Here is a 24548-nt window from a genome sequence, read left to right on the forward strand (position 1 = left end):
ACCAGTTATCTGATATTCGCTGGTTTTTAATGCATAGGACATTTAGGCACAAAGTGAAGCGAACACCTGTCCAACCCTGCTAACTAGCATTTTAGGAACCTAAAGTCAGCAGTGGCAGCCTATATATTTCTTCTGCACAGATTTCCTTTATAGACCTGGAATTGTTTTCAATGTTCCAAAAAAGAAAGGAATCAATATTTTTAGGGGCATGTTTCTTTTAAACTGGCAGCACATTTACAATAAATCATTGTATATTTTGTGCTTGGGACGTAAATATTATTTGGTGAATGAATAAGCTGCCAAAGGTTGACTATCAACTTCTTAGTACTGTAATTGCGATCCAAACATAGGAAATGTATTCAGTGTCTAATATCTAGATCATTGACCTTAATCAGTAGCTGTCATTGTGTAAAATGTTAATGATAGTTTTAGCTCTGTGTTTTCATCTATAGTGTGGCACACAGCCACTAGTTATATTTAAAAATGACTCACAAGCTGTTCAGGATCTGTTCAGGTCTTCTATCGAATCACTTGCATTAAGTGCAGAAATTTCAGTGCCAAATTTTTGTCATTCATATATTTTATATCATAGCTTTGTATATGTACATACCATTTTTAGCAAACCAGCACTTTTACTAGTATTGGTGCATTTTATGTTGCAATAATCATCCCTGGAACAATGATGGGTCACTAATTTGTTCAGCTAACAACCACAGTGCAGTGTAAACTGAGAAAGAAGTAAGGTTATTATTAGTGGTTTCCATGTTCTGTGCAAGGAAAAAAAGAATTCACATAATCATTGTGACTTTATATGATCAAGTTGTTTGTCAGTTAGGACATTGTATAGAAGACAGTTTGCATATTGAAAAACACATTTTTAAACTAATTTTGTGGGTGTTAAGCATGGTAAATTCTACTTCACTAATGCTTTTCCTGACACTAATGTAATACTCACTTCTCTGTCCACTAATATGTGGTTAAGCAAATTCAAGGTAATACCTGTATGCACGTCAAAGATTACATTTATACTACACCTTAGTAAAGCTAATGCACCATTGAGGTAAAAATGTGTATTATTTATCTTGTGAACTTACTGTTTCCTATTAAAAGAGATTAGTGATTTAGTTGTTCAATACAAAGTAAATTTTCTCATTCCCTTACGCTAATTCCTTTATTGCCCTCTGAGACTACCTGTAAATTGAAAAGTCTCTGACCTCTCAAAAAGATTTTTCTTATCACAACACCATCCTAAGCATTTTGATACAAAAAACTTTCAGGGGCATTGAAAGAAGTGTAAATGTTTATTACTTTTAAATTAAAAAACAAGTCATGTGCTATAGGTGTAAGACTATAAACATAGTGCAAAAGAGCCTGAAGTTTAACTTTAAAAAAAAAATGTCTAATTTTTAGGAATGTTTGGATGTTAGGAATATCTGGATTAGATTTAGATGGATCTGGTCTGTAATAGAGTAGCCTTGACATTCATTCAGATGTACAGACATGTGTTCTACATTATAAAGGTGAGCTGCAGGTGGAAAAACATATTTTCTTCATTTATATGAATTACAGTGACTATAGATTGCAAATATTAGAGCATAGTCTTAGTTTAGAAGACTGCACATCCAAAAGGTAAACCAAAGGTAAAACATGCAATGCCAAAATTAAAACATGTAGGAAAAAATAGAACAAGCAGTCAACTGCTGCTACAGTCCCAGGGGGTTTTGCTGCTCCTCGCCTTCATATCTTAGACTGGGTGATTCTGGCACCTAAGTACATTTTTAAGAAATAATTTAGTGTAATTTAATGGTTAGCTTAGGGTCACTGCTTTCCATTAGGGTTGAGTTTACACAGAGGTTTTGGCAGGCACCTAAACCACTAAATAAATGTGTTTTTTTTAACTCTACCTGGCACTAGTTGCAATTGCTAACTCAACCTTAGCTAACTTTAGGCATGACCACTTACCCCTAGGGTGAGCTAGGGTAGGGTAACCGCTTTTAAGGTTGGCTAAGGTTGGGCAAGTGCTGGATACAATGCTAGCTAGAGTTAAGGCAATGTTATACACATGCCAAACACCCTGTGTGAACTCTCCCATAGGGTTAGGGTTACGGTGTATGGTCAAATTTTATATTCAGTACAGGGTACAATTAAGGTTTCTGTTTAGGGTTAATTTTGGATAGCTGCTTATTTTAGTGATAAGGGTTAGTGGTAATTTAAGTTCTACCCCCCACCCCCCATACAGTGGAGCAGGCTTTAATTTAAAATGTTTTTTTTTTCTTGCCCCAAGAACTAATAGCACAACTAAAAACTATTGACTGCTATTATATATATATTACATTTGGGGTATTTTTTTTACAGAACAAACAGTCTGATTATCCAGAGGAAGGTTAGAGGGAAGGTTTACAATAAAAAATGCACACTGTAAAAGAGCACATGCAACTATTTGAGGCCTAAAAAAGTTTATGTGGACCCAAAAGACTGTTTTTTTTTTTTGCAAATTTTAACCTGCATAAACTGTGTAATATTATAATATTATCTTGTGCTTTGACACTAATCAGCTTGTTTTGTATATTGGCATGAGATAACAAACTATTCAATATACAAACTAACCAAGTTATAACATGCTCTTATGTATTGCAGATAAGTTTTGGGCTTCTAACCTGCTTCATCATCTGTCAGCATTAAACAAATGTCTACTTTTCAGGTACACGTATAGATTTGGTCACATAATCATAAACAATGTAAAAGATGGGTAATGTCATTTTGTTCATGCGTTAGATATACACTAGGTGAAGGTAGATCTTTTTAATAACAAATAATATTTAATTTTCATTTTCATTTTTAATTTTTTTTTTTTTAGATATTTAGACACATATTTGGACCATTCTTGAAATTTTATGAAATATTCAGTAAAACAACTATTTTTAATTTTGTTAGAGCAAACAATAATCCAAAATTTAAACTCTTTACATCACAGCTGACTTCATACTTTTCTGTTAAAATACATTTTTAGTAGCTAATAAAGTAGGGTAGTGCTAGGGAACAGAACATACAATAACTGAAGGAGGCCATAGATGGGTTCCTAAACAGCCGCCATGCTGGGACATCTTGCTGTCTTTGATTCTATGGAACCTGCTGCATAGTGTATTGTGACTTGGTTGATGGAATGGTCTACATATTGTGAGATGCTTCCTACATTTCAGCTGACTTAAAAATCTGTGTGTGCTCATAAAAGCATAAAAAAACTATATTTTGTCCTTTGCAGTAATCCTCCATGGTGATTGTTACCAGATTGCCGTCAATGAGGGTCACACCAGGAGCAGAATTAGGCTGTTTATGACAATTTTCGCAAATACCTCTACAATGCCTATACAATGAAGTTGATTCACTAAAGAAGTTTAGGTAGTTTACCCAGCAAAATGAAATATCACTCTGCAAGGGATAATTCACTTAGCTAGTAAATGCGTTCACTGTTTACTCTGCAAAGAATACCCAACCACATGCAAGAAAACCTAAAAACAAAAAAAGATTTTTGCTTGCACATGATCAGATGGCTGAAGTCAGCAAAATGTTCCTTAATTCACCAACCTAAGCTAAGTTAAAAAATCCTTGCAGAGCAATATTGCTCTTTCCTAAGAAAACAGCCTAAGTTACTTTAAATTAACCCCAATATAATGAGAAAATGTTTTAATTAGCATGGCTTTAGGTAACGCGATGGCCGGCTGTAGACTTTTAAATGTATGTATCACTTTGTGTCAACATATTATCCTTTACCTTAGTACATAGAAATGTTGACATCAGTTCCACATTTAATTGAAAGATCTGCTCGATCAGACACCATCTGACATATGAGTATGTGTCTTGGCTGTGGAAGCAAATCAAAATATTGCATGCAAATAATACCTTTGGTGGCAACAGAATCAAGTGACACCAGAAAACAGTGATAGTCACTTAGGCATGTGGACTTAAAGATAGAAGATTTGCTCAAGACAAGAACATATGTATATTAAACCCTACCTGAGGTTATTAGCCTTTAAATACTCTTTAACAGTCTCCTGCCTTGGATAATTGAACATACTGAGACATGTTAAGAAGAAAATTCACATCAGTCTTGTGACTTGACATTATGACTAACATACAATACCTACGAATACTGTGAGTTTCACACTCACTCTTTATTGTCTATTAAACGCCTGGACTTTTAATTGTTTTTATTAAGGAGACTGGAGCAGAAATCACCCTACTTAATCTTGAGGAAGGAAAACCTATGGTTGGAGGGTAAAATCCAGGAATGCAGGGAAGCTCTCATTTGGAGATAATGACATTGTAACCAGTGGGTGACTCAGCCCCTAGCTGTTGACCCGTAACATAAAATCTTAGTGTGTGGGACAACTCACTCTAATTATACTATACTTTGTTCTAGTGTACAAGATTTTACCACTTGTTTGGAAAAAGAAGTGTCTTGTCCAGGCAACTCAATGGAGTCCATGTTCCAAAACATGTGGTATGGGAATTTCTATCAGAGTTACCAATGAAAACAGCAAATGTGAAATGAGAAAAGAAAGAAGACTATGCTACCTTCGGCCATGTAATACCACTCTACTTAGTGCTATTAAGGTAAGTTAATATAATGCTCCTTTTAAGACTTATAATGTGACCTTGATTGATTGTTTTTTTTTTTCAAAAGTGTTGTAAATTACATTTGTATTGCTTCTTTTATATTAGAGACCAGAATGTAATATCCTCTCTGGCAGCTGTGATATTTAGGGGAACGGGGATCAGTCCATCACACAGGACACAGCCATACACTCCATACCTTTATTTAAACTTAAAATATCTTCCTTCAGTGAACAGGATAACCAAACTTTGCTAGCAAAACTTGCAAAGGTCTATGATAACAGTACCAAACTAGGGGTTCATAGCCACTCCTACAAGCGTCTTTTCTCTGTGTTACCAGCGTCTTAACCCCAAAACTCTACTGGCTGGGTATCATACCTAAGCACTCACATCCACTCAGGATAATCAAGTTTCATGTCCCGAGCCACATCTGGCCTCAGGCTCCATTCTCACCAGTCTGAACTGGAATCCCTGGCCTGGGAAATGGATGGGGTGTTTGGCCCACCAATTACATCCAATAAACTACAGGCCTGAATCCCAAACAAATATCTGTAAAACTGCAGTTCTATCAATTAAAAGCCCTGTTATAACCAGGTCCCATTTTCCCCAGATAAAATAGAGGAGGCTGCTGCCAAATACCACTTATATTTGCCCTTAAGGTATATAATTCACTTGAAGCTTTTAGAGTTTAAAATATACCTTGTACTGTAAGAAAATATTACATCTTACATAGGAAAGAAAGAACATTTAGTAAAACCCATCATCTTAAAAAAGCTTCTTTTCCCATTTCATGCCTGTGCATGCACATGGCATTGCCCAGGCTAAACTAGAATATCCTGATCTGTTTATTTGTTATGGGAATGCCCAGTCCAAAGTAATCAAGAGTGGGCAGTACTGTAAAGCTGTGACTGGAAATAGAAGATTGTTTAGTGTACCTAAACCCCCAAAACAAATGTGTAATTTATTGCATAGTAGCTCAAATCCCTAAGCTATGTGCATACGTCAAATTTATGCTGGAAACAATCATTCGAGATAAACTTGAGAGATGAATCAAGAGCACTACCCAGATAGCTATTTTAAGGATGGGTTTTGAGTATGAAGGTAACCTAGAGAGGGAAGTGTCTCAAAGGCCAAGTAATCAAAAACATAGATGCAATCTTACACAGAAAAAAAAATGGTTATGTTGTGTACTCTGCATTATTTTACAGATCCCTAAAGGAAAAACCTGTCAACCTACATTTCAAGAACCTCAGCCTGTTAAATTGATGTTATCGGATTGTTCCACAGGACGAAGCTACAGACCCACTTACTGTGGAGTTTGTACAGATCGGAGATGCTGTATCCCCAACAAGTCTAAAATGATAACAGTTCAATTTCACTGTCAAAATGAAAGTTCATTCACCTGGAAAATGATGTGGATCACATCTTGTGTTTGTCAGAAGACCTGTATTAACCCCGGAGACATATTTGCTCATCTTAAAATTTTGTGAATGTTAGTATAGAGGTTTGGTTATAGAAGTGAATACTACAGTCTGATGTTACACTGAAACCATATTATAGATATCATCAGGGAACATAAAATAAATTATGCATCTAATGCTAATCACTTTTAGACACAAATGCCCAAGCACACTTGATACAGAAAACTAGCATAATAAACTGCATCATAGATCATCCGCCATCTGCCATATTTTCATTAAAAGATGCAATAATTTATATAGACAAAATAGCATTGGTGGCAAATATTACAAGGACAGTTCCCATTTAAACTAGTGTTTTGTAATAAGAGTATACTATTTATAGTATACACATATTCTTTTCTGGGTTTTTTCACTCGTTGTGGATAAAAAAAGTTATTATTTTACAATTATGTTGTTTATACACTGCTCACAAAAATTTAGGAAAACACTAAAATCATATATAAGATTCTAATGAATCAAATATATAAGTTAAAATTCTTTATTGAAATACATTGTGTAATTTATTGGGAACAAATTGATGGTAAAAACCATGATCACAGAATCATCAAACTTGCATAAATGTATTACAAACTTATGTGGACCAGTAGTGTATATGAATCCCGCATGCCTGTATGCACTGCAGACAACATCTGGGCATGCTTCTGATGAGATATCGGATGGTGCCCTGGGAGATCACCTCCCAGACCTGAATAAGGGCATCAGTTGGCTCCTAGACAGTGTAGCCCTCCCAGAGCGTCTCTTTTGGATTCAGGTCGAGCAATTTGGAGGCCAGTTAATCGCATCAATGTATGTGTACGCACATTGGCTACATGAGGCCGGATGCTGTCTTGTAGCAGGAGGAACATAGATCCCAATGCACCAGTGTAAGGTCTGAGGATTTCATCCTAGTACCTTACAGCAGTCAGTGGATAATTAGGCCCTCCAAGGGTAAGCTCCCCTTCAGACCATCACTGAGGTACTGCCAAATTGGTCATAATAGATGATGTTGCAGCCAGCATAACATTTACCACAGCATTTTCAGACTCTGACCCATTCATAATATCCGCTTTCAACTGTGAAGAGAACTGGACACCAGTGGTGAGAGCCATGGTCATCTTGTAGGGCTCTTATAGTGCTCCTCCTTACTTAAAGACACATATACCGGTCCTGCTTCTGAGTTGTTACCCTTCTATGGCCATGTCCAGCTCTCTTGTGTAAATTTAATTCCTCTAGTAATTCCTGCAAGCTCTTAAAACTGTACTGGGAGACACAGCAACCTTACGGGGGCTTGTATGGATGTACCATCCTGGAGTATTTGAACTAGCTGTGCAACCTGAGTGAGATGCAGGGGCCACAAAGACACTTGCAAAGTTCAAGTCAGGAAGAATAAGATTAAGAGAAAAATGATCTGTGGTAAAACTTCTTCCTCTTTGGGGGTTTGCTTGCTGTTGCATCTTCTGTCCACCTGTTGCTTTCATTTGCACCAAAGCATAATTTTTTCACAATTATCTATGCTTCCTAGCTGGAGAAAATTATATCACAGACGTTTACCTGACTTGGTGTGATACTGTGTTGAGTGTTCCCCTAATTTTTTGAGCAGTGAAGTGTTTTGGGCTTGCCCAAAAAAATTTTGTGGATGGGATCTGCATATGCTTACAGCATATCTTGACAACTAATGTCCTAGAAAAATACAGATTCCTTATTTGAAAATGTAAGTTGTAAGGTTACAATCTTTCCTCAGATATTACTTGTTCTGGGGCTTTATAAAAAAAGGGGGGGTTGCATCTGGTTTGCAGCTATCCTCGCTTCTCCATATGAAAAGTAAGAGTTCACTATTCCAAGATAACGCTCTATCACCTTAGCTGTACGAATAGTTACAGTCCATCCGATTAGCAGAGGGAGAACTGCAACACCAGTAGTGCTGTTATGAGCTGTATAAGTTTTTAGTGAGCTGATGTAAATTCTGTTTCAGGTTTGTAATAATTTTCTCAAATATCTAAAAGGACATTTGACAGAAAACCCCAATCAACGTTTTGCCCACCTGATGCAAATCCAACCAGTTAATGTCCTGACAATCAGGTGTTGTAGGCAAGTTGCCAAACATTCCCAAAGATGCCTCTTAATAGAGTTGCTTAGCTTTAACTTTTTTAAGTTGAACCTCTTGAATTTTGAGGAAGAGATATGGCTTTGCATAACCTAAAGCCAATCCCCCTGCAATCCACTGAAAAAATAACAAGCTTCTGAGACCAGGGTACGGATTCAAAGAACTATTTAGGCACTATTTCTATTTTAATTTACATTTAATTTCTTGCACTACATTGTTCCAATAGTTTAATACATGAAAGTTGTGCAGTGATTCAAATATGGAGTGTATGTATGTAGCTGTGGGCACAGACACATCATTTTGAAGGTACTGTGCCAGAATTAAGCTCTTATCCACTAAAAGCAAAGTAGGTGAATGTGCAATTTAGTTTTATTCATCGATTTTACTGGTTGGTAAATACAGGTAACCCACATCCACCATTCACATACAGTATAAAAGAATTACTAGAACCCTAGTAATATTATGTAGTTTGTATGTGACATCAGTGGCAGGCGGTAAGACATGTGGACATGTTTTGGTTAATAAGAAAGTTTACTAACTCCCTTGTAAGGAGCCTAGACTTTTAATGTTAACCATTTTGACATGTTTCCATGTGTGATATACCTTTTTATGTGTGCAATGGATAAACCATACATATTTATTATTTTATTACATTCTCTTATGGATGTTTAGTGTTAGGTTTATGATTAAGTGGTTATCCAAAATAAGCTAGATCCTTTGATGAAATATGAGTGTTGCCATTGTTGGACAGCTTTGTATAATGTTAACTATTTAGCTCTTTCTGTCTTCAAAGCTTCAAAGTCATGGACCAATAAAAAATGTCTGATTAACAAAAAACAAAAAAGAAAAAAAAATGTTTTTAACTGCTGGTATTCATTAGATGGCGGCCAGTCAAGTGACTGAACAAAATATCTTTCTGCAAAATCAAAATGTTTCCAAAAATATGTTTATAGCTATAGAGGGGATGAAGCAATGTTAGCTGGATTGTCTCAGAATAATCAGTAGGGATTTACTTTGAAAGATCTTGCTGGCCTGATAACTTTCTCCCAAGAATGTTCAGTCAGGTAGGGAAAACATTGGAAAGGATTATAAACAAAACCATTCCCTGATTCAATAGTGATTCTGTCTGTGGCCACCTTAGGTCTAGTCACCAATTTAAACATTGGTAGTAAACCGTCCTCTCGTCTGCCGCTTCAAATATCAAGTGTAACACTGCCATATGACCTGATATTAATTTATGTTTTTTTTCTGGCACTTTCACTATTATAAATGAAGGTTTTTAATATATTTACCTGGGCTCTCAACTGAACTATGTTTAGTGTCAGGTCCTATTTAAAACCATAATGAATACGTTGATTATACATTGTACATCTGTGCATATTTATTTTGTAAATGTATGTTGCCTATTCATTTTTTAAAGGTTACTGTGGATTTTTTTTTTTTTAAATAAAAGTTCAGTTGTTTTAACCCATGACAATGTATGATAACAGCTTATATTTACTTTATAATGGGCTGCAAATAACACTGTTTATCAATTCAAAAAATATTCTAAATAGATCCAATTGTATTATCAAACAAAAAAGCACACTCATCAGATAACTATATTTTAAAGTATACGTGTTTAATAATAAAAACAAAAATATAACTTTTTTTCTATACAATACAATCTTATTTAGTACAATTTAAATATGTTCTTAATTTATGTATGTTTTTACATGTTTCACTATCCTATATACAAAATGTATACAGAAAAAATGTACATTGTATTTAGTTATTAAGTATCAAAAAAGAAAAACAGCTGCTTTCACAATAGTCTATAAAAATAACTGAAATTAAATTCAACAATAACAAAAATATACTGTAAACTGTAAAACTTCCTTAAGTGCTGGGTCTGATTGTGAGCACTGAGACAGATGGCTCATATATATATATACACCAATATTCAAGCAAAGGTTCAGTAATTTGACTGTTCTGCAAAAGCCCAACATTTTACACCTTCTGAATTCGAAACAATGATCCTTTGCACTGGAAACTGTGATTATCCTCAACACCGTTTTTGCTGAATGAACCTATGTCTGAACCAATAAAAAAAAATGGGACACACGCAGCTGACAGCAAAGTGTACTATTGGCTGGATAAGTTTAATAAGATCTGAGGCCCAGTGGGACATTTACATGGTGACTCAACTTAGTCCATATAGAGTGGAGTAGTGGCAGACCAGGAGATCACTACCCAGCTGGACTTAGAACCCTTTCCTCCCTGACTCTATCTCCCCCCTTTCTTTTTTCTCTCCCCCCTTTCTTATTTATGTTGTATAATTATGGTTTACTTTAATTACTATATTTTTTTTAGTTTTTTTTTCTGGTTTTGAGTAAGGCAGTCTGTAACTATCCGACTACGAAGAAGCAAGCTTAGTAACTAAAAGATGAATGATAATAACATGTTAAATAATGACTGCTTTTTTCTAAGGTGAATGCCTTCTTTCTGTACATATTTATGTTGTACAGGCTATGTCCCATGTAAACTTCCTTAAGTTAGATCTTACAGTTATGTGATGTTGAAGGGACACACAGTTAGTACCGGTTTGCATGGCAAGAAAAAAAGTGTGCCTACCAAAAAACAATTAAAAATTACCCTTCCCCTCCATCACAAAAAAAATGTGGTCTAGTCAAGTGGTCTAGTAGTGGGTGGAATCTTTTTAGGCCGATACCACTGAGATGTGCGTTTTGTTTACTAGAGACTCTCCTCCTGCTAAAAGCAAAGTGATGCAGATTTTTCCAGACTGATAAAGACAATAGCCCCTTCAATTTACATTCCTCCACAGAACATGCTTTATTATGCTTATGTAGAAGAATGTTCTCTACTATATGATCTTTTGTAAGATTTTGTCTTACAGAATATTTTTGTATTTGTGTTTGCCATAATTTATTGGAATTTATAAGCTATATAGCACAGACAAATTAAATTCAAAATGCATTGTCATACTGCTATGTTAAGTCGAGGAGGGTTTGGTATTTGTAACCCCTTGGTGGCATCCAGTTGGTCATACTCTTCTATTAACGAAGATAAAGATGTAAGAGCCTCTGAAAAACAGCCCTGCTCCATACCTTCAACTTGTAGGTAATGGTGAAGATGAGCCTACAATGATGAAAAGTTTTTATCAGCAAAGCATGTTTAGAAAATGAAATATATATGCGTTTTCATATGTTTAATATATGCAGATTACGTTATCCATGAACTTTTGTATACAATTTACTATGAATGATTTTTCCAGAATCACCCAACACAGCAAACAAATGTAAAAAAAAAGTATTGACAAACTTACCTTTTTTCTGTACAGCCTATTAAACCTGTCTCTGAGGTCTATAAATGTAGGTTTCACACATGTGTTATTGGCTAGTGCAAGCAATGAGTGGGAATGGCCAACTGGTGGGACAGAACACATCCCAGTCTTCCACCCTTCTTGGTTCCAAGATACAAACTGTAGGGAGGGTTTGAGCCTAAATAATAATAATAAAAAAGATTATATATATATATATATATATACACATATATATACACACACACACACACACACACACACACATACGTGCAAATCAATGTCATATAAACTGTAGAGAAACTCTTTGTAATGTGTGATTAAACCCTCAAAATAAAAATTAGGGCTGCAGACCTCATCATTTACCTAAGAAACGGAAGTGAAGCAGCACACCAAAGAAGTTTGAAATTCAGATTGTCTAACAATCATATGCAAGCACACCATAAACAAGGCATAAAGCCTAAAATAAGGAGTACAATAAATATATGTATATGTATAATAAGACTGATTAAACACAGACATACTAGGCAAAAATAAACAAGCCCCAACAGGTCTAGGCACTGGTTGGCTTGAGTGCACAGGGCTCTATTTCCCATGGATAGTGATGGTCCCAAACATCACTGTACTTCTTCTGCGCCTGCCTGCACTATTATTTTAGTTTACTGAAACTGTAGCCTGATAGGCACACTTTGACAAAAGGGCCAGTATGCAACCTGAAATGTTGGTGTAGGACCTGGCGGCTTATGTAGTCACCTACAAGCTTAAGCTTTAAGAAAATTTTCCTGGTTTACTCCAGAAATTAGGGTAAATTTAAGTAAAAGCCATGGTTTACCTTTTGACAGATGCTTCCTCATTTCTAAGATGTACACCAACGCCTTTATGTGAATTGTGCTAAATGTTTGGTGTTAGTCACAGCAAATATTTTATTACTTTTGGTCCAACCTTCCAGAGATCTTAGGTCACTTCCATCAGACATGTGGCTCACTAAAGGCAGCAACTATTTTAGAGTTTTCCCTCCCAAGTTTTTTTAAAACCTGTACTGGGTGTAAGACAGAAGGAAAGGCCTTTGGTTTGTCTTATAAGTATACGTGGCTTGAGAGAAACGTCATCTGCTCACCTTTTAAAAAAAGAACAAATTAAAAAATGATAATATTAGTTGTCAGCCTTTTTTGGGCTTTAACTTTGTGAAAGGTGGATCCATAAGTTGCTTGCCTCATGGAAGTGTCTGTTGTCGCATAAAATGTTTAGGTCACATGTGTGTTTTTGACCAATAAACATTTGCTGGGTTTTCTTTCTGATACCAACCTTTCAATATTTCTGCGAAGGTCTGAAATGTGAACATTTCCTCTAACCATCAAAGCACAGGCAAGGTAAAGATTATGCTTGGGGTCTGCTCGAATTAACTGGTGGTCTTTATTAAAGGCATCAGAGAACATTTGGTCCAACCTGTGCAAAAATAACATGTACAGAATGCAAGTTCAGTAATGGATTGTATACTCACAACTTTTATGTTCAATGTGTAATTTAGTATCAAAACCTCTAATTGTTATAGTAAGTTTTGATTTTGCCTGCCTAACAGGCCAGACTACTACAGGAACATGTGAACATTACCGTCCTTAAAATGGTTACCCTCTGTTTAAAAAAATGGTATAATGCTTATCTACTCATAAAATTCAGAGCGTTATAATTCTTGAATGCAGCTGTGTGTAAGCAATATAACTGTCAATATAACGTATACCAATTTGACCTTTTTTATAGTTTTGGATTAAAGGACATAGAATGCTTGAAGTTTTTGTAAGCTTTTACCACTTTTTATGTTGTCCTTATAGAGAAAAATGCAGTACAAACAGCAGGAAAGGATCTCTTCAAAATGAGGCATTGGTCATTTTTTCAGCCCTAGCTTCAGGACTCTTACCTTCTTGTAGGTATATTCACATCAGCAAGTGTATAGAGAGGAGTCAGGCTGGAGGTTAAATAGTGAAGATGAGGAAAGGGGACCAAGTTCATGGTGATTTCATTCAGATCCATATTAAGTTGTCCTTCAAATCTTGCAGAGCTGACACAAAAAAAAGACAATAAACCTAATTTGCTTTCTTTTGGAAAGCTTCACATTCAACTATGTTCAGGAATTTATCATGTTCCGTATATACCCCCGTATAAACTGGCTTTTTCAGCCCCAAAAATGAGCTGAAAAGACCCCCTTGGCCTATTTACCAGTCTGGTGCAAAAAAACACCTGATCCGGCAGCAGGGGTAGGCCGGAGATACGCCGGCTACAAGCCATCGTAACTCCAGCGCCAAATCAGTTATATCAATCAGTTACAGTTTTTTCAGTAGTAATCTGATTAACCTCCCTAGAGGTATGATTCACATATAAATCACATATAAATGTGATTCAGTTACACTGACCCTGAAAAATATTTAGTTGGTAGCGAACATAAACACCATAGCAAGCAAACAACTACAACAAAACTGATTTGATAAAATTGGAAATTGAATTCTTCAAGGATTCTTTATGAATTTTCACAAAAATGAAGAATGGAATCTGCTTGATGCTTCTGGCATCTACCCCATTTTCTTCTTCTCATTTTCCAATTGTAATATTGTAATTCAGTTCTAATGAATCAGTCCAAAGCAAGAATGATTTATCAAAGTAAAAAAAAAAAAAAAAATCACCTGTGATAGCTGTTCTAGGGCTCCATTAATAAAAACAGGGGATCTGTTACCTCAAACATTCCCTGGTGGCAAACAATTACTGTCACTGAAAACACAAACCTGGAAGATTCCCACAAGGGAATGTCTATTCCCCTATTTATAAATAAAGCCCCTAGTGTTGGCATGTGAGCCATGAATCTGGAATCAGAATTAAATTAGCAGAAACTTGTTGGGGGCATCGTAAACCAAGACAACCTATGGTTTGCAACTTTAATTCAAAAACTACACAGCAGAGAAAGTATTCTTAAAATTCAAATAACAATTGCAGGTAAACAATACTGTGGTTAGAAAAGCCATATGGTAAATAAATTATACGCTACACATTTGGTATGTTATGTCGATGCAAATGTTGTTTAATTATCTTACCTATTAGATTATTTAGTGTAGAATGTTCTCTTAATCCCCCTAGCGGTAATCCCGAGTGTGACTTGGGGTGGATTTACCATGCAAAAAGCAGTAATCCCGAGTCACACCTGGGGTCTTAAAACATAAAAAAAAACACTTACTTTGTTCCGTTGTCATCCCCCAGTATCCTGCTGGTCCCTGCAGCTCCTCCAGACATGTCTTCTTTCTTCGATCTTCTCCCAGCGTGTGAAGAGACTCTGGGGTTTTCTGGTGACGTCGTTGAGGGTGGGAGGAGCGGCAGGAAAACAAATAATTTTGTATTGGATTCAGTACAAAATAGCCGTATTGAGTCCAATACAAAGAAGTCTTTATATAATATATATTTTGTGTTTTTTTTATTAAAAGTGTATTATTTAATGTAATAAATATTGGACCTATTTCAGTGAGTTATTCCTAAGAATTATATGCCTACAATGTAAAATGAATTTCTATTCAAAAAAATGTAATGCTTTTTGCGTGGAAATACGGACAGAATTAGAATGCTAGGGGGGTTAAAGTGACAGAGTCAGGGAGTTTAAAATTGCAAAAGAAGAGGGTTTTCACATACCTGTTCTGCCATATGTTTATTTGGTATTTCCTCTTCAACAGTCCTGTTTAGGCAAAATCTACAAATCTATACGAACACTAATCTGGTAGTGTTGGCTAACTGTTTGCCTTACTGTGGTTCCATTTATTGACCTTTACACAACTACTGTATCCCATAGTGATGCACAGGCCGATGGGTGCAACAAGCGGGGCTAGGCATTAAATAACACTCTAAAATGTAGAACCAACTTCACAAGGTTTCTGTTTTAGTCAACAATACCCTCACATTTCACATTTAGAATGGAAAAACTGTCAAGAAAAACTCCACAGCAACAATCAACAAATATATTAAAAAAATTGTTAGGACATGCATACAGTACACAGGGTATCTTTGGATCTTTCTTTACAGTAAGTAATAGAAAGCCATATAAAGTAGGGCTACAATGATTACCTGGTAAGATTTAAAAGCAAGTTTGCTACAATGTTGTTCATGGCATCGAATGGTTTTTCAGTTTCTTTTACACCACCTTTATTCGAAGTTAGAAAACTGTTCTGCTTCACACTTCCAAGTTTTCCAGAATTTGCCATTTGGACAATTTTGTTCACAATGTCAACTAGTGACTGTACATTAAAAAAATATTATTAACAGATTAGCAAACGTTTCAGCAGAAACATAAAAAAAGTAACGAAAGAATAAAAAGCTATGACTATGAAAGTAGATTATTACATATTTTAGTTTTTTTAGATCTAATTTAAAGCAATGTGCTCCTAAACTACTTGACAACAAAGTGCCACTGCTGCACTAAAGTCCCATTAAAAGTTGTCAACCCCACCCGGTTTTTCTCTGCTAGACTAAAGCAAACCCTCTTCTAATTTTAAAAGCATATGGCATGGGTATTCTGTAATCCACAAGGAAGAACAGGGCAGGGCTGATAAGTAAGTGTGCACATATTGCAGAGATGTATTGCAAAGGATTTTTTTACATACAATAGGGTAACATTTAAAAAGCTTTAGGATATATATGTTTAAAATAAGTAGCCTATACTGAACAATTTTCATTGTATTATACACAGCACAGACATCATGGTGGTAATATAACACAGCTCAACAAAAAATGTTTTTTTCACTTGCAAAGGATTTTTCAATATATTTAATGTATTTCAGGCCTGCTGAATCCAGAAATGACATCAGTTTATATGAATCGGCTCTAGTCCCTGTGATACAGAAATCAGAATAGACGATTTTACCAGCAACAAATGTTAACACAGCATATTATCTTAATTTACACCGATGTTTTGCATTTATTATATTAAATGTAGCATTATTTTCATGAAACTTTCATTTGCCTTCTTTTTATTCATACATTTTCTTTTTGTTCTTCAAGAAGAAGTTGTTTAAATGACCCTATACTTATATATGTACCCCCCCTTGTTGCACTTAATTGTAATTTTTCTACTGTGAATGTAAAAGATTTTAATCGTTACAAGAAAACCAAGTGGAAGTACCCTGATATGGAATCAGCAAGACAACCTGTGCCGCATGGTGCTGATGTTGCTATACCAGTGTTCAGTACACTCCCTGATATTCCTGTATCCGACATGGAGGATATACAGGGTTTAGAGTGTAATCCAGGAGTTAGCAGTGTAAGTGAATATGATGGAAGTGTTTCATCAAACCAGCAGTTTTCCTAAGAAGAGCTCAATAATTTAATATGTGACCTAGGTCTGTCAAAACAAGCATCTGAACTTTTAGTATCCAGGCTAAAAGAAAAGAAAGGGAAGTTAAAATAACGGTTTATTGGACAAGAGAGGTTACACTCCTACCCTATTTCAGTGAAGATGAAAACTTTGTGTACTGTTGTAACATCCCTGGACTACTAGCCCATATGGGAGTACCAGAATACCGAGCAGAAGACTGGCAGCTTTTTATAGACAGTTCCACTCGAAGTTTGAAATCTGTTTTACTCCATAATGGCAACTGCTATGCATCAATTCCAATTGGTCACTCAACAAAACCTAAAGAACAGGGTTCTCCCCAGGCCCTTTTAGCTGGGCGCACCACCCGGCAGTTTTCAGCACCCACCCGGCTGTTTTTGGGTGGTTACTAAAGAGTTTGGTCACAATACAGGGGCTGCCACCCATCTACAATTTCTTCCCACCCGGCTTAAAACAATTTCTGGGTTGAGCACTGAAGAAGAAAAAAAAAATATCAAAATGCTCTTACAAAAGCTTTACTATCATGAGCAGCATGGGCCCATATGTGTTAATTTAAAAATGGTGAACTTCCTTCTTGAACAGCAAAGTAGATACACAAAGTTCCCATGTTTCATCTGGTTGTGGGATAGTAGAGCAAAGCAGGATCACTGGAAAAAAGTGACATGGCCTCCAAGGGAAAACATGAAAAAAGGTGCAGGGAACATCATTAACGAGCCAATGGTTGAAAAGAAAAAAATCATTCTCGCTACACTACACAAAAAGTTCGGATTAATGAAGCAATTGTTAGAGCTCTAAACAAGGACGGTGATTGTTTCAAATACATTTGTAGATTCTTCCCTGGATTGAGTACTGAAAAATTACAAGCAGGAATCTTTGATGGACCCCAGATTCAGAGACTGATAAATGATTCATATTTCACAAGTTTCAGCATAAGGGCATAAAGTTTGAGCATAAGGGTAAACTATCTCCATAGCCATTTGCAAAAATTTCCAGAAAACCTTGGCGATTTCAGTGAGGAAAAAGGGGTGAGGTTCCATCAAGATATAAAGGTGAAAGAAAGGTGGAAGAAAGGTATCAGGGCAGATAAGATAGAAACATGATGGCAGACTACTGCTGGAGCCTTCAACGTGATTGTCACGATTATCAGCATAAAAAGAAATCACACAAACTGAGTTTTTTAATGAATTCTTTGTGATTAATTCTGCAATTATACTGAATATAGAATATATTGACAATAGGTATTACAAAAATTTTGTATGTGTAGGCATATCTAGTTTATTTTGCTTAATTTTCATGTTTCGTTAGTTTTTAATAAGGTTAAGGTCATTATTTCAAAAACTAGGGCCAATCTAGCAAAACCAATACCATATTTGGAATCTGTGCATCAAACATAACCTAAAATGACTTTAATCTGTTTGGCAAGAAAATGTTTGTTGGCCTATGTAATCAATTGACTATAACACAAATGACTGCTGGGCACTTACTTGGTTTTCAATTGGCAGCACACAGTCTGCATGATCAGTAAGCTCCTTCATGGCTAAAACACTGTTGTAGGGTGATGTGATAACATCATCTTCAGTTGATGGGTAGACAGAGGTAACAAATCTGTACACTTCAGGGTATTCATCTTCAAGCACACTCAGTACAAATGTACCTAAACCAGATCCTGTTCCTAAGGGGGCAAACAATTAAAAAAAAAACTGAATCAGCAATCAGAGGATTGTTTACTAGTTCATTGATATTAAATGGGGGAGTTATTTTAATTTATAGTGTATAATTTTAATACCTGTTCAAGGTTGTATAGCTTTCTGATATTGCAGCTATGCATGAAGAATTACTGTTCTGTTGTATGACAGATGTCTAATAGTGCACGTATGGCATTTAAACATCATCCTAGCTAGCGATTGGGTAAGTTGAAATTTCTAATTCAAAATTCCATTTATCTAAAATAACCAGGTTTATACAATTAATGCCTATAAACCTGCTTGGCAGGAGCTGAACAGTAGATGTGGATGTTTAATGAACAGGAAATCATCTTGGGTCTAATTAACCTGCTGGTGCATGATAATTTTTCATTTTGTTATTCTTCTTACCTCCTCCCATGGAATGAATCACAAAGAAACACTGCAGACAATCACACTGTTCTGCTGTTCTTCTCAAATTCTCTACAATGTGTTCCCGATACTGAGAACCATACAGCTTGTGACCAACTGCCCTACATATACAAATGAAAAGATATGGATCTTTAGGAACCATTCTGATTTTTATGAACTTTTCAATTCAGAAGTGTTAACAATTGTTAATTTAGTTTGCTAAAGCAATGTGCAACATTAACTGCTTTTTTAACAAAATTTTATCTTGAATCTGTGTTGCGGATTACCTACAGCCTTCATATCTGAACTTCGGCGGTGGCTACATGAGTGATTAGCAAATGAAATGGCTGCTTACAGTCTTCATAGGAGGCACATATCACAGGGTGACAAAGAAGGAGAGTTATTGGTATACCAGCTTTTGCTATGCTATAACAGAAAGTACCTAAACATGGACCATCATGACAGGAGTATTACTGTTATAAAGGACTACATGAGATTTTAGTATTTGGGTTTTACAAATAAAGACTCTGTATGTTTGATGTTAAAACCAAGATTGCCCAGTATTTTATTTTAAATAACAATTTAAAAAAAATTCTCCTCCTCCTGTTTTATACCGTAAACAATTAACATATACTATTGGAAATGCAAACTCTGTTTGTCTTTATACTCAAAGGATATATGGGCACTTGTAAAAGTTGGCTTTGAAGAAAGACAAATACTGATCACCTGCTGAAAGGCTGCCATAAATAATCCCAAACCATATGCTGTCTACCTACAAATATGAGTACAGAAGAAAGGTCTTACCAATTATTTCCTGATCCCGATACATCGGTAATGAGCTGCTTGCTATCAAAAAGGTCTCGAAGAGGTCCTTGTAAAATCTCATTTACAACACCTTCCTCCATGTCTATCAAAACAGCCTGGGGAAAACACATTTAGCATGATACTAAGCACTGAACTTATAGGCAGTATACAAAAACAAAATATTGCTGTTTTTTATGTGTTTGTAAGGGACTGCCAATACTGTAAAACTATCATTAGGTATCCGATTCTAGGAAAGTGAAATGTAAACAGTCACATGTTAAAAGTATTTCATAGGCAATTATAAGATCAGACTATTAAGCATAGTAATAAGGTAGTGTAAAAAGAGCAATACAAGTGCAGTAAACACTACCAACCAGTTTCTGCCAATCAACAATAAACGTATAATATAAAGCTATCCAAAGTATCTGTGTGGTAGGTGGGTGCTAGGGGACATGCTGCTAAGGGTCTTTCAGGGGAGAATGCTGTGAAGAGCAGCATCACATAAACAAGTAGCACTGTTCTTTGCAGCATTTAGGACTCATCCCCAAAACTGGAACACGAAGATCTGTGATGTGATTAACTGGCCTAAATGCCCATAGAAAATAAATAAATAAATAAATAAATGCGAGATGAAACCTGGAACTGGTGAATGAGCATTTAAAACAATAAAAATGTTTGATATTTACTTGTCATTGGGAATTACAACCAGCAGTTTAACACTTGCCTTAATTACTAAGCATGGTCAGTGTGTAGCCCATAAGGCATATATTTTCAGTAGTCTAAACAAGTAATAAGCAGTCCAATAATCAAAAACGTACTCTTTTTTAAACAGTAATAGGCATTACAGATAGCCATGTAAATCTGTGATTAAACAGCTTTCCCAAGTAAAAGAACTCTGAGATAAGGTTATGTTATTTTTAAAAATACAGGGATTCTTTTTATGTCTTTGTATATAATATTCCATTTAAAACTTTAAAACTTGTATAGCTAAAGCTGAAGTGTGTCTAAGATTTCTTAAAGTAGATTAACTACAGCAATTTAAACACACACATCATTTAGTCCCCCCTGCCTAGGAATAAATAAAAGTGCATTTGATTCATTCAAGTGCTAAATTTGTTAATTAGCATAATTGGGTTGTGCATGCCATTAAAACATTTGTAATGAATGCCTCCATTCCATTTCTATGATATCTATAGATGTACTATGGTTGATAAGAATGATAGAGTTCCATTACTGCATAGTGATAACAACACTGGTACTTATGCAGATGCCATTTCAGGATGCAATTAGTATCATTTGTCTTACACGTGCTTTAAGTGAGCAAATCTTTCCTCTGTGAACATCTGGTGTGACAGATTCAGTTCTGGAAAACAAAGACAATATTTTTTTTTTTACAATATACAAATGGCTCTCCTATTCACAGCAAAAATGACTTGGATGCATGTCTAAAAACCTAGAATTTATTGTACAATGTATACTTATTCCAGAAGGGTATTTTTTTTTACTAATGGGCTTGCATTAAGACATTGAGGGGAAAAGTTACAAAGCAGTGAATCTGACATTTACTATACAGGAATGTTCCAGGTGCATGCGTTTTAAATAAGTGATGCACTCATCATGAGTTAGTGACTATCATTGTCACTGCCCTATAAATATGTGCCCAACTGACCTCCAGGGTTTGCATTTACTTACATCAGGTTACTTAAAATCCTGCAAAAAGTTTTTTTTATATTTTTTTAATGTTTTAATATTGCATTTTTCACATTTGTCAAAAAAAAAATAAAAATCTGAAAAGGGTATATAATCAAAAAAGGTAGGATAATTATTTATAAGGGTGTAATTTTAAAGCATTGGATCTGAAATTTCCTGGAGAAAAATCAATCAGTACCATAGAAAATACATGCACCTGTAAGATTCTCTACCTCTACTCTCTATCTACGACAATATAAATAAGACCATATAGTTTTTGCGAAGTTAAACACTGGAACTGCTAAATAAACTGAATTCTTTCTTAAAAACTGCAGTGCGCTTCAAGGTATGTGATGGTGCCTCATAGCAGTATATCTGCAGTATGATATCTAAGCACTGATGCCTCTGGTATTGGGATATATGGATTAAGATTTGGTGAGGTCACTATTGTGCTGCTCACTGTTCTTCTTACTTCTATTAAGATGGTGCCTACATGCAGAGAAACCATACAAAAAAGATCTTAGTTAATGGGGAGGATCGGCTCAGGGAGACCACAGGCAAAGCTCGTGACTAGACAGTTGCCATTTGCCTGCCATTTTTTTGCACCTTAAGACAAGGGATAAGACAATGAATACAACTACTCGCAGAACTTTTCGAGAGTTTGCATAAATCTGTTTCAGCACTATACTGATAGCATGTTTAAAGGTATTTTTTTTTTGTATCAGCAATTTGTTACACTTACCTTGTGTCAACATTTCTAAAAAAGCTGCACAGGGCTTCATCATAAATTCCTTTCTGAAAAAAAAAATGCATTAGGTTATATTTCTTAAACACTAATACAGTGTCCCAGTCACCTAATACTCAAGTGAACCCGACCACAAGTCTGCAAATACCTGTTTCAGCCTTTGGATTGATTCCATTGGAGCTCCTTAAAATTTAACTATTGTCCCCATAAAAGAAAGAGAACAACATTCTTGCATTGCTTCTAGACAACACTTTTCTGAAAGGTAAAAATTACCTTCTTTTTTGGAGAAAGAGTGTTTAAAACCCTAAAATGGGTTTAAAAAAGGATGAAGCCCCTCCCCTTCTGTCTTTATTGGCTGGTGAAAAAGACAGAATGGGAGCGCAGAGCCTCCTGGGATTCCCAAGTCATGCAACCTAGGAGGCTTCTGGCTGCTCCTTCTGCATATTACTGAGACGGGGAAGAAGATTTTTCTTCAATGGGGAATCTTCTTTCTTCTGGGCCATCTTCTCTTTCCTGCTTCTTCCTACGTTACCTGATCCCGCACTGCCCAGGCATGAGTTTGGGTGATATAGCCTGCTGTAGAGGGGAAAAAATGAGTGCCAATCTCAGTGCACATGCGTGCATTGTCCAGTTTAAGTTTACTTTTAGGTCTAAAACACATGAGTGCATGAAGTCAAATAGCTTCTCAAACATGAGCACATTTGCTTTGCTCTGAGCTAAAGAGAAAACGAGCTGCAATTGAGGAGAGTTCTTGCAGACTGGATTTTTCCAAATGCCTTCTTTGTATTGGTGCCATCACTCAGGGGAGCCTAAAAAGTGCTGGTCAAGATGGTTCTCAAAAGTTTATTTTACCTTGTTGACTGCTGCATGTTCTCTCAAGGCAAGATCCCAAAACCTGCAACCGATCTGATTGCCACACTGTCCAACTACACAAGAAAATAAAACGTTACCAGAATCATAATATTTTGAAGAATCTCACCACATTCGCACATTGACATACTATACAGTGTGCGTTGAAGAATTTGAATGGAAACTGCTACCAAGTTCCCTGCACTCTTAGCCTTTCTGTCAATTGAGGCTCTGAAAAAAGTGGTGGCCCTGTGCAATCGGCCAGTTTACTCTACTATATAACTTGGATCATGGGGAAAACCTCAGGGGAAAAATGCAAACTCCATACAGATAAGATGTGAACCCAGAGATCTTTACAGCTGCCCTCTTCCCTTTATAAGTGACAGTACCTTAGAACACGGGGGTCAGTATGGCTGGGGAGGTTTGTTAAAGGTGCATTAAGCTATTTGTAGCTGTCATTAGGAAATATCAGCATAGGTTACGTAAAAATGTCATACCCTACATAACACTTCACCTGGTCTGTTGCTAGGAGCAATGCTGTTGTGGTTAATGAGACAGACCTGTCTGATAGCTGACATGACTGCATATAAAACACTGACTAGGCTATACAGAATAGATGAATACAAGCCTTTATGGAATCAATAAGAGCACTATGACTGCCTATTCGCCCTGTACACAATGACTGTCACCAGTCCACAAATCATTCACTGACTCATTAAACTTGCAGAACTTCATCCCCAGAACGTTCCAGCATCACAGAACAGACAACAAGTTGTATTACCACACAAACTGACAGATCAGAGAAAACATTCACCCTGCTCACTGTATTCCTCACCTTGTACAACTATAGACTGTGTCATGTCTCTCCCGCACTGACAGCAGCACTTACCGCTCGCAGGATCTACTTATACTAGGAACCTTTGTTTCCGTTCTGTGTACACGGAGGGAACAATATACCCAGAGCACTAATAACCAATAGTAATGTTTTCATTCGCGCTCCCTGTTGGTATAGTAACTGTGCTAACGGCTGGTGGATATTGGTGTTCCTCAGAATCAGCCATTTTTTCGTAGCCCTGTCATTACACTGCAGGCTGTTGTATTACATAGAAATGGCTGCTGAGGAGCGAGGCGGGGACGGATTTTGTTTACTGTCTTAGCCAATTTGTTGCATCAACGTTTTGCTTCATATTATTTCACAGGCTAGTGCAGAGCAGTTTCCTCATCTGAAATCAATATTGAGTCCTCAGACATGATTTTCTGTCCTGTTGGTTTGTTGGCTGATTGAATGCAGCAGTGATGTATTTATACAACCGAGACAACGGACTTCAAACCAGGCCATAACGGATGAATGTTCTGGTTGTTAGAAACCCATGAAACAAACAATCAAAATTCTACCTGACACCAAATATAACCAACACAGCTTTATAAACTGTTAACAGATGGCTAATGGCTGCATGGGTTGTATAGGGGCTCGATGAGGCGATGATTCCAGCTACAGGAAAAAAAAAAACG

The 24548-nt window shown here is 36.2% G+C and overlaps 2 protein-coding genes across 4 annotated transcripts in view; one reads left to right on the plus strand and one right to left on the minus strand.

The window, feature by feature from the left end:
- Positions 1–6315, plus strand: part of CCN6 (cellular communication network factor 6) — a 67562-nt gene extending 61247 nt beyond the window's left edge. The window contains exons 4-5 of the mRNA XM_072410203.1: positions 4421–4614; positions 5823–6315. Of these exons, the coding sequence (XP_072266304.1) occupies positions 4421–4614; positions 5823–6104 (476 nt within the window). The 3' untranslated portion in view covers positions 6105–6315. The remainder of the gene's footprint in view (positions 1–4420; positions 4615–5822) is intronic.
- A 3469-nt stretch (positions 6316–9784) lies between these two features.
- Positions 9785–24109, minus strand: TUBE1 (tubulin epsilon 1). Of its 3 annotated transcripts, none has more exons than XM_072408774.1 (12): positions 23872–24109; positions 23040–23113; positions 22185–22237; positions 21059–21116; positions 19754–19869; positions 18950–19071; positions 18341–18528; positions 15593–15762; positions 13413–13553; positions 12803–12943; positions 11504–11678; positions 9785–11316 (listed from the first exon to the last, which is right to left on the minus strand). In XM_072408774.1, the coding sequence occupies exons 1-12, from the start codon at positions 23894–23896 to the stop codon at positions 11158–11160; spliced, it is 1422 nt and encodes a 473-aa protein (XP_072264875.1). In that variant the 5' UTR covers positions 23897–24109; the 3' UTR covers positions 9785–11157. The 3 variants fall into 3 exon arrangements, with proteins under 3 accessions (XP_072264875.1, XP_072264877.1, XP_072264876.1); XM_072408776.1 differs by having other exon boundaries at positions 23926–24108; XM_072408775.1 differs by having other exon boundaries at positions 22185–23113; positions 23926–24109.
- Positions 24110–24548: the final 439 nt, after the last annotated feature.

Source organism: Pyxicephalus adspersus, chromosome 4 (genome assembly GCF_032062135.1).
Source record: "Pyxicephalus adspersus chromosome 4, UCB_Pads_2.0, whole genome shotgun sequence".
Classification (NCBI taxonomy): Eukaryota; Metazoa; Chordata; class Amphibia; order Anura; family Pyxicephalidae; genus Pyxicephalus; species Pyxicephalus adspersus.

Bases quoted from the DNA above. Each gene is read 5' to 3' on its own strand.
- TUBE1 (XM_072408774.1), bottom strand. From the start codon at position 23,896: ATGACACAGTCTATAGTTGTACAAG. The intron at 22,238-23,039 runs GTAAAATAAACT...TTTTTTTTTCAG, and splicing joins AACATGCAGCAGTCAACAAG to AAAGGAATTTATGATGAAGC. The intron at 18,529-18,949 runs GTAAGAAGAATA...TTGCCCCCTTAG, and splicing joins GATTCATTCCATGGGAGGAG to GAACAGGATCTGGTTTAGGT.